This window comes from Enhydra lutris, unplaced genomic scaffold, assembly GCF_002288905.1.
Source record: "Enhydra lutris kenyoni isolate GAN:26980312 unplaced genomic scaffold, ASM228890v2 scaffoldscaffold6, whole genome shotgun sequence".
NCBI classification, from domain to species: domain Eukaryota; kingdom Metazoa; phylum Chordata; class Mammalia; order Carnivora; family Mustelidae; genus Enhydra; species Enhydra lutris.
Window position 1 is genome coordinate 5,384,121 of NW_019154090.1, and position 15,103 is coordinate 5,399,223.

General features: G+C 40.5%; 1 protein-coding gene across 2 annotated transcripts; it reads right to left on the minus strand.

Annotated features, from left to right (window-relative positions):
* Positions 1 to 1,458: 1,458 nt before the first annotated feature.
* LOC111141818 (SPO11, initiator of meiotic double stranded breaks) lies at positions 1,459 to 14,494 on the minus strand. Of its 2 annotated transcripts, XM_022494647.1 has the most exons (13): positions 14,364 to 14,494; positions 11,702 to 11,815; positions 10,351 to 10,439; positions 9,868 to 9,934; positions 9,544 to 9,652; positions 8,973 to 9,059; positions 8,268 to 8,304; positions 7,837 to 7,946; positions 6,401 to 6,500; positions 6,046 to 6,083; positions 5,031 to 5,107; positions 2,064 to 2,175; positions 1,459 to 1,578 (listed from the first exon to the last, which is right to left on the minus strand). In XM_022494647.1, exons 1-13 carry the CDS (start codon positions 14,492 to 14,494, stop codon positions 1,459 to 1,461), a joined length of 1,191 nt encoding a protein of 396 aa, XP_022350355.1. The 2 variants fall into 2 exon arrangements, with proteins under 2 accessions (XP_022350355.1, XP_022350356.1); XM_022494648.1 differs by lacking the exon at positions 11,702 to 11,815.
* Between the last annotated feature and the right edge of the window lie 609 nt (positions 14,495 to 15,103).

The window sequence follows — 15,103 nt, forward strand, 5'->3', positions numbered from 1 at the left end:
AGTACTTATGACCTTGGGTAAAGTTTCTGAGCAGTTCTGTACCTTTGTTGTCGTATCTGTGAAGTGGGGATGATAAGAAAGGTTCCTAGCTCACAGAGTTTCTGTGAAGATGAAACTAGTTGATAATCAAAAGCACCCAGAAAAATACGTGGCACATAATATGTGCTCTACAAGTATTTTCTTTTCTTATTATAGGACCTTATTTAATGTTTCCCAGAACCTCTGGAGTAGGGCCAGCTTCGTGGATGCAGTCATGCCAGGCCCCATGCTAAGAAGAGCCCCCAGTGTGTGCTTTAATTCTCTGTTGATGTCTTGAAATTCTTAATAACTTTTGAAGGAGGACCCTACACTTATATTTTGCCTTGGCCCCACATATTCAGTAGCTGGTCCTGCTCCGTTACTGTCCACACTCTGCCCCGTTCCTGCTACGTGGCTTTGGACATGCAACGTCGTCTGTGTTCTCACCTGTAAACTACAGACGTAGTTACAGACCTGCCAGGGCCCTTGTGAAAGTCAAGATAGTGTGTAAGCCGTGACTGGCACAGGTAAGTTCTTAGAAATGGGACCCACTATTACTAGCATCTATCTTGTTAAAATAACTCACCAACAATTCTGTTCTTCTCTAAATACATATTCTTGCTTACAATTTACAGGTAACCTCAATGCAGTTAAACGTTTGCTGAAAGTACAGAATAAAGTCATTAAACTTTATTTTTAACTCTGGAAACATTCAGATAGGGTTATGAGGGGAATCGATCAATTCTTTACTATTACAGAAGGACCTTATTAAAAGTTGAGGCTTCTGTAAATCTTGGACATGTTTTATAAACATGGACTAGAGGGGAAGTCAAGGGACTTGATTTGGGGTGAGAATGAGAATGGATAAAACCCTGGGGAAATTTTCAGATAAATTATTAAAAATAAAAAGTATACTCAGAAACAAAATTTAGTGCTTCAGACTGCATCAACTCAAATATTTATTCATGATAAATTTTACTACTTTCATGAGTGGACGAATGGGGGGGTGACCCCTACACCATGAAGGCAAAAAAAGAAATGTTAGACACTCTAATTCATTTTCAACTTCTCAAATTTAGGCTATTATTAGTTTTGGTACTAAAAAGATGCTTCATGCCTTAACTTTAGTTATATTGCAGGAATTAAATATTTCTGTAGACCGTGATGGTATTTGTACAGTATTTTTTCAAATAAAATTTAGAAGTCAAAATAATATGTACTTTTTTATAAGTTACTTTAGAGTACAGGATAGAACTCAGGCTCTACAGAGAAGGATAAAGTCTTCCAAATAAAATTGTTTTGACAAAAAATATAACTAGTGGAAAATTATTTTACCTCTACAGGATTAAGAATATATGTTCTTTCCAAGATGGTATCTACTACCAAAAATAAAACTAATGAAAAACCTCTTACAATCACAAGATATATTCTGATATATTTTTATATCCATCCTCCAAATTTTAATTTGTTGGGTAGGTACACTCTGGAAAGATAATCTGATGATAGGAAGGTCAAAGCTTGAATTTCTGCCTTCAGTTTAGAGTCTGCCATTATCTCCATCTGTCAATAGAAGTAAAGCACAGCTGTGACCAAGTCCTGCACCGCAGCTCTGTCGACTCAAACTAGGAAATCTAGACTTGTCCCATTCCCAAAGCCATGGGCAATAGGTTTTAGCTTGGCCAGAACACTCCAGAGGTGTTCTAGAAAAAAATGTAAGAAGAATACCCAGTATGGATGTCTTGATAACTAGGAATGCTCCAGTGTCTTTATGTGATTTCTCTCTTTTCTTTCCTCCCCTCATAAACTATGACAGAGCCATAGACGATGGGTATAGAACTATGATGAGGATAAAAATAGGTCAGCTCCGTCTATCTGATCTTATCATTTCAGTCTTTCAACAACCATTTACTGCCAAACACCACTCACATTAGTTGTTGGTTATATAAAATTTCAGAGAGGATACTTGCAAAATATTATGTGAATAACCACTATGAAAGTTAAAGGCAATACAACATACGACACTTGAATTTTAGAAAGAAACATACTTCTCTTCTCCAAAATGGTTGGCAAGTAACATAAGGTCTTTTCAGGACACTGTCAAGTTTCAGCTGGTCCTGTTTTGTTAGCGGAATTAAGGTGTCTCTAGGTATATTCAACCTAGGAAATAAATGAAAAAAAATCAGCAAAAACAGAGTGCTCTGATAACTTAAAGGTCATATATGTATTTTAATTTATCATACCATTTCAAGAAACTCAGACATAACAGATAAGCAAATTATTACAGGTCCTTCCTTTCAAAGCCAGAATTTGGGGGCGCCTGGGTGGCTCAGTGGGTTAAGCCGCTGCCTTCAGCTCAGGTCATGATCCCAGGGTCCTGGGATCGGGCCCCACATCAGGCTCTCTGCTTAGCAGGGAGCCTGCTTCCTCCTCTCTCTCTCTGCCTGCCTCTCTGCCTACTTCTGATCTCTGTCAAATAAATAAAATCTTAAAAAAAAAAAAAGCCAGAATTTGTCCTAGACCAGCAAGGATTCAAATTCATAGTGGACGTCCGTTGTAAATTGTTTTCCTTCCAGATGCACAGGACAATGACAAGAAGAACACAGACACTGGTGATAAACACAAAGCCAATGGCATTACCATCAAGTGTGTGGACACCCCGTGTTCTCAGAGCGCTACAGCCTCAAAGCAGTGGCCTAGAGAAAATGTGTGGCCAGCAGTGAGAGTCACGGTGGGATCTCAGGCTCCATGGAGCACTTCATTCTTTGTAATTCATGAAAACTTTCTGGGTCAAGGAAGTTAGTCTATTACTAATTTATTTCACTTAAGTGCATGTGTGTACACACACAAATACACACACCCCTATCTAGTTTTACGTTTTTAAAAAAAAGGTGGATTGTAATTTTTTCTTGGTGTGTGTTTTAAAAATAGAACAGCGGGGCACCTGGGTGGCTCAGTGGGTTGAGCCTCTGCCTTCGGCTCAGGTCATGATCCCAGGGTCCTGGGATCGAGCCCCGCATCGGGCTCTCTGCTCGGCGGGGAGTCTGCTTCCTCCTCTCTCTCTGCCTGCCTCTCTGCCTACTTGTGATCTCTGTCAAATAAATAAATAAAATCTTAAAAAAAAATAGAACAGCAAAGGTCCAGGATTTATGGTATAGACTACTTTTTGAAGTCACAAATCCTGGATTTCCCAGGAGAACTCTAGTTTCAAATAGTCTTTTTCAATGTGTCCCCACAATTATGATAATTTGCCAGTGGCAGCTACCAGATAGTGTGACGATTTGATTAAAATTGGGGGTAGGGGCCCAAGAGGATTTCCCATGAAGCTATGTTTGTGTAGGCATCACACTCTGTAAAAATTTCATTGTCCATTTACTTGGAGCGGCTTCGAGGGCACTGGCAGAATTCATGAGATGCAGCTAGAGTTTGTTTTTTTTTTAAGATTTTATTTATTTATTTGACAGACAGAGATCACAAGTAGGCAGAGAGGCAGGCGGAGAGAGAGGAGGAAGCAGGCTCCCTGCCAAGCAGAGAGCCCGATGTGGGGCTCGATCCCAGGACCCCGGGACCATGACCTGAGCTGAAGGCAGAGGCTTTAACCCACTGAGCCACCCAGGCACCCGCAGCTAGAGTTTCTCCAAGCCCTCCACCTTAATAATTATCAGATCATTTGTCCTGACTTTGTTTTAGGAAAGCTTTTCATACAAACAGATCGCCCCCTAGGGATTTTGACCAGGACACATAAACCAAATGGAACAAAACTTCAATCCAAAAGAGTGCAAATATTCAAAAACCAAAAACTAAATGTTTTCTCTTATGCCCTCATTTTGTAAGAAGTGGCAATCACCCAAAACCTGTTCACGTTCCAAATTTAGGAAACAAGGACCAGGTAGCAAGGTTTGCTCATTGCTTAAAGAAATCCAATAAACATGTTTAAGTTCATTCACACTGGCCAATTAAAACAATGAAATATTTTGAAGTATCACATTAGCAGAGATGAATAAAAGGGATCATATCCTGTGCTGAGGGACAGGTGGGCTCTCACTCTCCAGGAGAAAAAAAAATAATTAACCTATCTGGAGGGCAGTCAAAATCTTAAAAATGTGCCTACCCTTTGACCCAACAATTCTGGGAATTCAGCCTTCGGGACTAAGGGACTAATTAAAGATGCAGGCACAGATTTAGTTACAGGAGGGGCCCATCAAAGCACTATTTATCAGAGGTCTGGAAACCACCCAAATGTCTGACTACGAGGCACTGGCTGAATAAACACTGGTACATCCAGAATTGGAACTCAGTAAAAGAAGACACTAGAATGAGGTCATGGATACGGAAAAGTGATTTCATTGTGTTGTGTGAGAGAAGCAGACTACAAAGTAACAGAGCATGATTCCATTTTTGTGAACAAGTTACAGCTACAGGCGGAGAGTAATAATAATTTGCACGGGTAAAGGTGTTCATCATTAGGTGATTTTTATCTTGTTACATAATGATATTTTTTTCTGTAATGAACATATATGGTAAACTTGCCAAAAGTTAGGTTCCTAAATGTTAAGTAATCTTAAAATGAGATTTTTTAAATGAAATTAAAATTTTTAAATGAAATTAATATTTTAAATCTACAGTAAAATTGATTCATATAGCAAATGATGTTGTCAACAATTACCATTTCACTAGAGCCAATGTCTTATACTTTATGACTGTAAAAATATTACAAAGTCTTTAAAAAATTAAAAAATAAAATTAAATATTACAAAATCTTTTAACCATAAGGTAAAAAAAAAATATTTTCTAGCTGAAAGTTCAGTTAACCAAATTCATTCAAGGATTTTTGTAATTGAAACAAACATCCATGCATTTAATTCATAATTTTATAATCCTGTGTCATTGTGACAATATAAACAAAACACATTAACAGCTTTCCTGTGCAGTCACTTTTTCAGCTTATTGTTACATATTATGATGAATCATCATTTTAAATATCTTAGTTTTACTAAGACTAAAATTAATCTCACCGTTTAATATCAGAAGGGAGGAGACCAAGCCATCTAATAGCTGGAACTGTGAGATTATGGGCCTCAAAAGACATCGCCTAAAATAAAGAGCAAATGCACATTAGGTGAGGCTAATCTGCAGAAAACCGGCAGACCTGTTTCTGCAGCCCCATGTTTCACAGTAAGAAGGATAAATACGAAAGACTACATACTCCCTGAACCCACAGAACTAAAAATCACCGAGACTTTTGCTAACCCTGGCTTTCAGTGAAGGTTTTAAAACTGCTCTAGGATTTCTGTATTGCTTTTATAGAAGTTAAAACGAAAAATGAACCTCTCTGACCTTCATTTATTGTTGTTCATGATTCTGTGTTTTAACATCTTACTTCACCATCCCTTACATCTAAATATACATGTCACATAAATGTATCTGTCGGGGACGCCCAAGGTGTAAACCGGTGGTGCCCAAACTTGATCATGCACCTGAGTCACTTGGGGTCCAAGCCTAGAGATTCCAGTTCAGGAGGCCTGGATGGGGACGGAGCTGTGCATTTCTAGCAAGTTCCCCGGTAACGCCAGCACTGCTTGTCTAGGACCATACTCTGAGAACAACTGATGTATGGTAGTTCAGACTCTAGTGGTGAAATTTGGTGATGTTTTCATTTGGGTGTAAAGGGAATCGGCAATGTCAGAATTCAAGGTTATATATAATTTTCAGAGTTTATTTGGCAATCAGACCTTGCTGTTACCCTGAGGTAACAGAGGTAATTACAGGGTAATTCAGCAGGCTGGGAGAGTGGAGCATTATATTGCCTCTTGCCCACAGCTAATCCCACTCTGTCGTCTGTGGTCACACTGGTCATGCTGGAAGCTGGAATCACAGCCACTAGCACAGATTGGCCGTAGACTAGGAGAGGAGCTCCCCGGCACACTTTGGGGGTCCTCAGCTAAGGGTTGGTAAATGAATGCAGCAATCACCCTGATGAAAATGAACTACCTCAACATTGGAAAAGGGAAAATACTCTTCTGTACTTACCATAGATCCATACTTGTAGATGCACATTATTTCTATGCCTGTAAAAAGAAAGTCACCTTTACGGTCCGTCTCATTGCATGTAACAGGCTGGATCGTGTGTACGCTCACATTTCATCTAACACCCGCAACTTTTCTTTTCACAGACACCACCAATAAAAAAACTTACTGTTCAGTTCAATGGGGCAAAATAACAATAAATTGCCTCAGATGATTACAGTCAGTAATTTTAATCTAATAACCATCTTCTTTTAAAATAACTTATGAAAGTGTTCTAAGAGCAGAAGAGTACATCGATGAGTGTGACAGAGAGGATTTAGTTAGGACAACTACTTCAAATAGTCCAACGACAAATCACCATGTGGATCGGCGTCGACAAGAGCAAAAACAGGAATATGAAATGTATCCCACAGCTTCTTGACCAAAAGTCTTGTGTTCAGGTCAGGTACCCCCTTTCCCTAAAAGCAAGATTGAAATTATGCATTTTAATTCCAGCAGAATGAAACTGACAAAACCTTTTCCTTATCAACAATTTAAAAGTTAGATCACCTCAAATTTCAGGTGGAAGACTAGTGGGGACTGTGAAAAATGTACAGTCTACACAACAGAATGAAGACGCCTGCCTCCGTTTGTCACTGTGACCCAACTACCCCGGTCCTGGGAAATGATCCCAAGGAAACACTTCGGCACAAACAGAAATAATAAAAATCGGTCATATCTACCAACAGGGACATGGAGAGGCAGCATCACACGTCATTTGTCATCCGGCCCTAGTCCAGCAGGTGTCCCTGATTACTCCAGGGTTATCGACTCCTCCCACACGACGCGGTGCGGGAAGCTTACTACCCTTTGCTCACTGACGTCTGTGGCTGCCCACGTGGCATCTCAGTGTATGCTTCTGGGTTCTCTGCCGTTCTTGGCGCATATGTATGTATCTGTATCTGTTTCTGTATATGTACATATGTGTGTATGTATGTATGTATAGGAAAGCAGACTCTCTTTGATGGAATTCATGTAATTACCTGACGTACAAACCTGTGGGAGGCGGAACACAGCTCCAGTGTTACCACATTACAGTTGAGACAAGCCGCCGTGGGGGAATGGCCTGTAGGTGACTCTGAGAGCCTGTGCAAACTCACTGTGGTATTAGAAAATCACTGCTGTTTAAGAATTGGAACCACCAGGGGCACCCGTGTGGCTCAGTCGCTTAAGCGTCTGCCTTCGGCACATGTCATAATCTCTGAGTCCTGGGATTGAGCCCCGAACTGGGCTCTCTGCTCAGCGGGGAGTCTGCTTCTCCTTCTCCCTTTGCCCCTCCACCTGGATCCTGCCCTGTCTCTTTCTAATAAAATCTTGTTTGTTTGTTTTTTAAAGATTTTATTTATTTGACAGAGACCGAGATCACAAGTAGACAGAGAGGCAGGTGGAGAGAGGGAGAAGCAGGCTCCTGTCGAGCAGAGAGCCCGATGCGGGGCTCGATCCCAGGACCCCGAGATCATGACCCGAGCCGAAGGCAGAGGCCCAACCCACTGAGCCACCCAGGTGCCCCTATCTCTCCCTAGTAAAATCTTAAAAAACAAAAAAAAAAGAATTGGGACCACCACTTTTTTAAATCAGATTTGAGGATGTTTAAATAACCCCCTTGGAAATTCTTACTCTATCACCCCAAAGGATGTGCCATGCGGATAACAGAATGTTGTGTGAGCTGCAGACATAATGTTATAAACCCCTCTTGCCAATTACCAACGTAGTATGTTAGTCTTGGCATTGTAGTAAAGGGCGACAATATAATACCGTAACCATGATGCACGGGGACATTCTGTTGCAAAAGCTGTCATCCAGGAGTCGCTGAAATGTCGCATCTTTTTCTACAATTAATAGAAATTTTGCATCTGTAATTAAATCTGTGACGTTAAGGCTGATAATTCGAAGCCAAGAATATTTCCATTTAATCGCCAGCTAAATAGTGATGCCGTAGAAATCAATTTTCAAACAGCTGCATAGTATATTCCTTTTTATCTTCAAATATATAAACATCTATTCACATATTTCCATACCTGTCTCACCTACTAGACAGAGAGCCCCTAAAGCAGAAACCATGTGTGTTCGTCTTGACCACCATAGGGCCTAGCATGACGGTTACACACTATGAAGGCTTGGTTTATCAAAATAACGGATGAACGCACATTCTACGAGCTTAAATAGTTTTCCCACTCAAAGGATACTTCGAATTCCTTGAATATTAGATGGCACAGCAACAGCCTAAGTTAACAAAACAAGAGAGTTTTTATTTTAAATAAAAAGCAAGTTTAACCACATTTAAAGTGTATCCCCAAACCCTATTTCATTTTTCTCTGAATATACCAGTTATCAGAGACTTACTCCTCAGATTTACCCCTCACTAAGAAGACAGACGTGCCACCCAAACTACTTCCTGGCAGGTGAGAGTCTCTCGGAAACTTTGTGGCTACGTGGCTTAAGCAGCAGAAAGTGGTGAGTTAAAGCCCTCCTTACCCTAGAGGGCACAGGTGTCTCCTGCTCATTTCCAGACTGCTGTGCAGGTTAATGCTGTGGCCTTTCCAGGTGCCAAAGCCCAGCAAATAGCTCAGAATTAAATAGATCAATTTCCAAACCAGGAAACTCTATCAAGATTACATAAATAACCATGCTAACATAGCCAAGCTCCATTCTACCCGAAGACAATAGTACATTTTTGTAAGGAAGGCATATCTTTATTTTAATATGACATTTGACAACTGGGGTATTTTAAAACTGCATAACGGACGACCCCCTAAAGCATACGCTTACTCACCCTTCAGTTTTATTTGAACATCTTAAGCTCCAAACTACATAAGAAAGCAGGAAATAAAATACATTTTGAAAACAAAGGATCTGAAAGGGAGTTAAAGCAGGTGCATGAATATGCTTACTGTGGAACCACAGGTACAGTGCACTCTGGTGCCGTCTTCCTCCAGATACCTTAAGTTGCCAGCGATTAAACCTTTTGATGTAGATAACTGAAAAAATAATAGCTGTTTTTGAACACTGTTTCACTGACATATTTTTTAAAGTTGATTTATTTAAGTTTATTTATTTAAGCAATCTCTACACCCAATGTGGGGCTCGAACTCATAACCCCAAGAGCAAGAATCACATGCTCCACTGACTGAGCCAGCCAGGCGCCCCTCACTAACATTCTACATGGCTGAGTCAGGCCTCACGTTCACCTGCCACACTACATGTATTTTAGCTCAGATCGGAATTTAAGAAGCAAAGGAGAAAATATGTAAGGATATTAAGGAATTAAAGAATACCTAGTAATTCACTTGTTGTAGTCCACTCATCCAAGGGAATATACTGAGAGGAGATTACTTAAATTCATAATGAAAGACATGTGGTATCAAATACTACAAAAGGCACAGATTACATTTGTTTTTCTATTATGATTTCACACAAATCTTTCGTCTTAAAATAAGATGTTTTGTATTAAATGCTACTTACTATATGTAGACTTATCCTTGGCATTTTTAACATACAAGAAATGTCATTGATAATATTGTCCACGACAGTCTGGTTACCGAAGAGTTGGCTGTCAGTATAATATATGTCTCTATGAAAGTTAAATATATATTTTTAATTAGCCATATTCTCTTCGACTATGACAAGTTATTGGAGTATTATTTTTAGGAGGCTTTAACTGGACGGAACACAACGTACAAGGAAAGTAATTTATTACCCATAGTCTAGTCTTATGTACCATTTCAAAACATAATGGGAGTTACCCAAACTGTCTTAAAGGAATGATTTACCAAAACAAGTATTTACCTTTTGGTTGCATAAGTGTTGCTCTGTACTAATTTATAAATCATGGACAATATTTTAAGAATTAGGGCTGGAAAATAAGATACAATGAATAAGTTACTCATCATTTTTCTCATTAATTCAAAACACACCACTATCAAGGATTTCAACTACCCCCAGTTACTTTCCATAACATTAAAAAAAATTATCTTTCCAAAATAGAAGTACTGAGTACAGGATAATAATTTCCTGAAGGATCAAATAAAATTAATTGCTCTCTAAACAACAAAATTGAGAGAAAACTTTTCTACTGAATCATGTACCTTAAAAATTTATTTTGGAATTATAATCTGTTTCCATAGTTACTGACAATGAAAAATTCTGTAACTTTATTTCAGGCATAAGGGTGGTCTATTAACCACAACTAAAATTATTCAACTAGGAACAGCTAAACCCAAGAAGTAGCCAAACTTACTTATTACTAAAAGCTAAGAAAGATTAATTTACCAAATTTTTTAACTGATTTTAGTGAATCGCTTTTGATTTTTCTTGTGGTACAATGAGATGCCATCTGAAGACCCACAGAATCTTCAAACCTGTCATTTTGTTGAAAGGCGATAAGATAAAAAAAGAATTACCTTCTGAACACCAAACAATATACACTTAATACACTCTCTGCACATCATCTAAACCCATATTTCTTCTCAACAGAGGCACTGAAGCTTTAGGACAACTTCATTTACAATCCTAGGTAATTCCAAGTAATAATAAGGTAATTAGCTTTGAGACATACAGAACCACTAAGATAAAGAGTTTAAAATAAGTGAATTAAATACCTTTGAGTGTAATGTGCGCGCATGTGTGTATTTAGTGTATAATCTGTGACATTTAGTGTACGTGAACTATTTTCACAAGTTTATTAGCATTTTGCTCATTTTAATATTTACTCATTAATTTTGCTCAATTTAACAAGTTTTGAACTATATTTCTGATTTACTTCCTAAATGACATTAAATGAAATAGCAATTTCTTATTAGGTTGTTAAATTGAACTGCCAAGCCTGTCCTAAAGGTGGCAGAAGGCACCAGGCAAATAGGCTGAACGTCAGCGGCCTCATCTGCTGGATGAAATCCATTCTGCAAAATTATGCAAAGTAGGATTCAAAAGTTTAGTTTGTATTAATTATACTGACCATAAAAGAATACTTAGTGACTAAGGAAACTCAAGATTACTTTTATTCTGTGTCTGTAACTCTTACTGAGGACTATTGTAGTGTTTTCATTATTGAGACTCTGCAGGCTGAGCATCTGAAAAACACAAAAGATCTGAGCAGGTTGGAGGGCTTTGACAAAGCTGTTTGCTGATTTTACCTTCTTGGGACACATGACTTAGCAGGGGAATCTACCAGGAGAAAGAGCCTGTGTTCCGGACACATTTATTTTCCTCCCAGTATCAGGATTGCTTGTAGCTCCCCAGAGCAAGTGCTTTGCTTTTGCAGTATTTCTGCAGAATTCCACTGGTCATATTACCCCACTTTGAGTGCTAGAAAGCTTAGATCCCAGTTTGAAGCCTGTTTTTAGCAGAATTGTAAGAGTTTATCATATGCATTTTGAATTCTAACCTCTTTGGGTGCTTCATTTGTTGTTCCTAGCGTTGTTTTCCCTTTGCCTTATCTTTCACACCCACTTCTAGTTTATATGACCTGCCTATGAGGTATGTATTTTGTAAACTTCCTTAAATCCTTCTAGGCAGGGTAAAAGCAGTAAAAAGAAAGAAATCGGATTAGAACTCAAACTCAAATAAATTCAAATAATGACATAGGTATTGTATTCAAAAATTAAAAATGCAAAATGCCCACTTTATATTTTCCCAGCTTGATCTGTTGTCTATGGTGAATGCAGGTGCCTCATTCCTTGCCACGCTTGTGATGACGTCCTGGATAACACTTTCTATAGATCCAAGAACCTCAGAACTGAAAAAATAAACACACTATAATTCAATCTTAATTTTAAATTAGACCTTTACAATATGTAACATTTCCCCAGATCAACATAAAAGTAGGTTTTTGTTTCATTGGTTAAGTTTTTTAAGACTCGGTAATTCACCTCCATGCAAATCTCTCCTATTAAATTTTGACATCGGCATTGCACTAAACCATCTTTATGGTGGTTACTTGCAGAGAAATCTCATTTGCTTGTCATTTTACTTCTCAAACAATTACCAATTGAAGTAATCTCTCCCTTTTAGACAGTATCAATAACTACACAATGATATATAAATATATTTTAATCTCTTTGTATTAACCTAAATTCAAACTTGTTGGCTTGAAATACTCCTGATAAATGTTTCAATTAAAAATGATGTAATATTGGCTTTGAATTTCTTTCCCAAAAATGCAATGCAAAAAATATTCCAAAAGAAATAACTTCTTATTGTAACACATCACCCTGATTGATCTCATGCCTTAAATCTGCCCTTTGAATTTTAGTGATACAAAGAGAAAAAACTTTAATCACTACCATGGAAAGACTTGGCAACCATTACCCCACTTTACAGCAAAATAAGAAGACCTAGCCCAGTTTTCTGTGAGCTGACTTTTAATTTCACAAGCCATCAGCTTCAAAAAATGTTGTTCGGTTATAAATACCATTAGTGTATTGCCTAAGAAGGGAAATCAAATTAAATCTAGAAAATGCGCAAATGTAGAATGTAGAATGTTCTAATTCCCCCAGAAACTTCAGAGCTTGCTTTGAAAACACACGTTCGTCAAAAAGAAAGGAAGGAAGGAAGAGAAAATGCACATTATCAGAAAGCAAATCTTAAAACAATCAGTATTTTCTAACAGGGAGAGATAAAAACGGACTCAAGGAAAGATCTCATTTTTCCAGTTTGGAGAAAAAAAAAAAAGTTGCAAGGTAACACTGTGACAACCTTGAAAATACAATTAGGTTAATTTGCATCTGAAATTCAAACAGGGGACTTCCAGTCCCTCCTTTCCTCACCCTTGCAAGTTCTCCTCCTAATATTTTCATAAAAATCGGTTTGCTTATATGTTTTCCACTTTGTGTGTGTGTGTTTTGTTTTGTTTTGGTAGTTGGCTTAGTCTTCTTAAAGATAAGACAGTAATTTGTTTAGGCTGAAAAACTTTGCTGATAAACCAGAAGAGCAGATCCGGGGCGGGGGGGCGGGGGGGGGGGCGGGGGAGGACAGCATCTTAAGTAAAAATGGTCAATAACATAAATACATTCTCTGTAGCTAATTCCGAGCGGGGCAGCTGGAGAATCGCAGTAACCGGGCTCCTCAGCACCGGGCTCTAACCAAACTCGCCAGCCGTCAACTGCTTCACCCGTTTTAAATAAATCACTTAAAACGTGTGTACATCGTCTCATTATCAACCGCTTCCACGTTCATTTTGATAAAACCCGGATGGAGAGAGAGAGCGCCCAACACTCAGCTTCCCTCTTCCTCTACACACACACACACACTCAGCTTCCCTCCTCCTCTACACACACACACACACTCAGCTTCCCTCTTCCTCTACACACACACACACACACACTCAGCTTCCCTCTTCCTCTACACACACACACACACACTCAGCTTCCCTCCTCCTCTACACACACACACACACTCAGCTTCCCTCCTCCTCTACACACACACACACACTCAGCTTCCCTCTTCCTCTACACACACACACACACACTCAGCTTCCCCCTTCCTCTACACACACACACACACACACTCAGCTTCCCTCTTCCTCTACACACACACACACACACTCAGCTTCCCTCTTCCTCTACACACACACACACACACACTCAGCTTCCCTCCTCCTCTACACACACACACACACTCTCAGCTTCCCTCCTCCTCTACACACACACACACACTCAGCTTCCCTCCTCCTCTACACACACACACACACTCAGCTTCCCTCTTCCTCTACACACACACACACACACACACACACACACTCTCAGCTTCCCTCCTCCTCTACACACACACACTCAGCTTCCCTCCTCCTCTACACACACACACACACACTCAGCTTCCCTCTTCCTCTACACACACACCCCGAAAGCTTTTTAAGCTAAAATGGAACCCAAAAAGAAACTGTTTTAAACAAACACAAAGCCAGGCTGTGCCCTCAGCTCCCTGACCTCTGTGACTCTCAGGAGACCTGCAAGCCTCGCTGTGGGGATGCTCCTGGAACATTCTAGAAGGGGAACATTCTAGAAGACAGGAGGGGCGGGGTCTGCCCCCCCGGCTTTTTGAGTTCAAAAGGAGAGCTCAGCGCCGACGAGAGAGGGAGCTCTGAGGAACGGCTTTCTCAGAGTTTCCGAGCAGCCAGCGAAGCCAAGGGGGTCGCTCCTGGGGCCGCCTCATCCCGAGACTGGGGAGAAGGCAAGGGCCGCCAGCCATGTCCCTTCACAGGGCCTCAAGCCCCCCCCCACCTCCCGGCTGGGGACCCAGCTCCTCTCTAACTCCCGAGCATTGTGTCCCAGAGAGACCCCTTCTACCTGGAGGCCAGGCGCGTCCCCCCGCCCGCAGTCTCCCCACCGCTTCTCCTCAGGGTGGCCAGCAGGGAAGCCCTGTGCTGGTCCAAAACCTCGAAGAACGAGGCCTCAGGCCCCATGGGCGCAAAGGCCATGAGGGCGGACAGCAACGGAAAGCTCCAAGGGCAGGAACCCACAGGCGACCACGATGGCCCTGCCGGGCGCTGCAACGAACCCTCCCTGACAGCCTCTCTGGCGATCTTTCTAACTTTCTATCTGGGCATGCGCACACGTTGCCCCTCCCCCGTCCCCGCATGCGCATAACGTTGAGTGGAGTGCACAGGTGCAGAGTTCAATCAGGTTCTCTCCCACCTGAGGGTCAAAGCGATGGGCCCAGGGGGTACCAGAATGACGTGTTTGGGATATTGGATCCAGTTTTCCTTGAAATGGATTTATGATAGTTCTATTTGTTTCCTTGTTTGTTTTTAAGGGGATAAGAGGCCGTATTGAGGCAAAAATAGTACCAGCGATTTTTTCATGAAAAGAAATAATTATGGTGATTCCCCACCCCCTACGCCCCGCCCCGTGTGCTTGACGCAGCCCTAGGCACTGGGTTCAGCTGTGATCAAGGCAAACAAAATTCCTGCCTTACTGATATTTTTATAGTAGCCGCTCTCTTAATTCTCAAAACCATCCCAGGAGGTTGCTGATGTGGTCCTGGTGATTTCGCAGGAGAGGAAGAAAGTGAGATCCACAGCGGATTC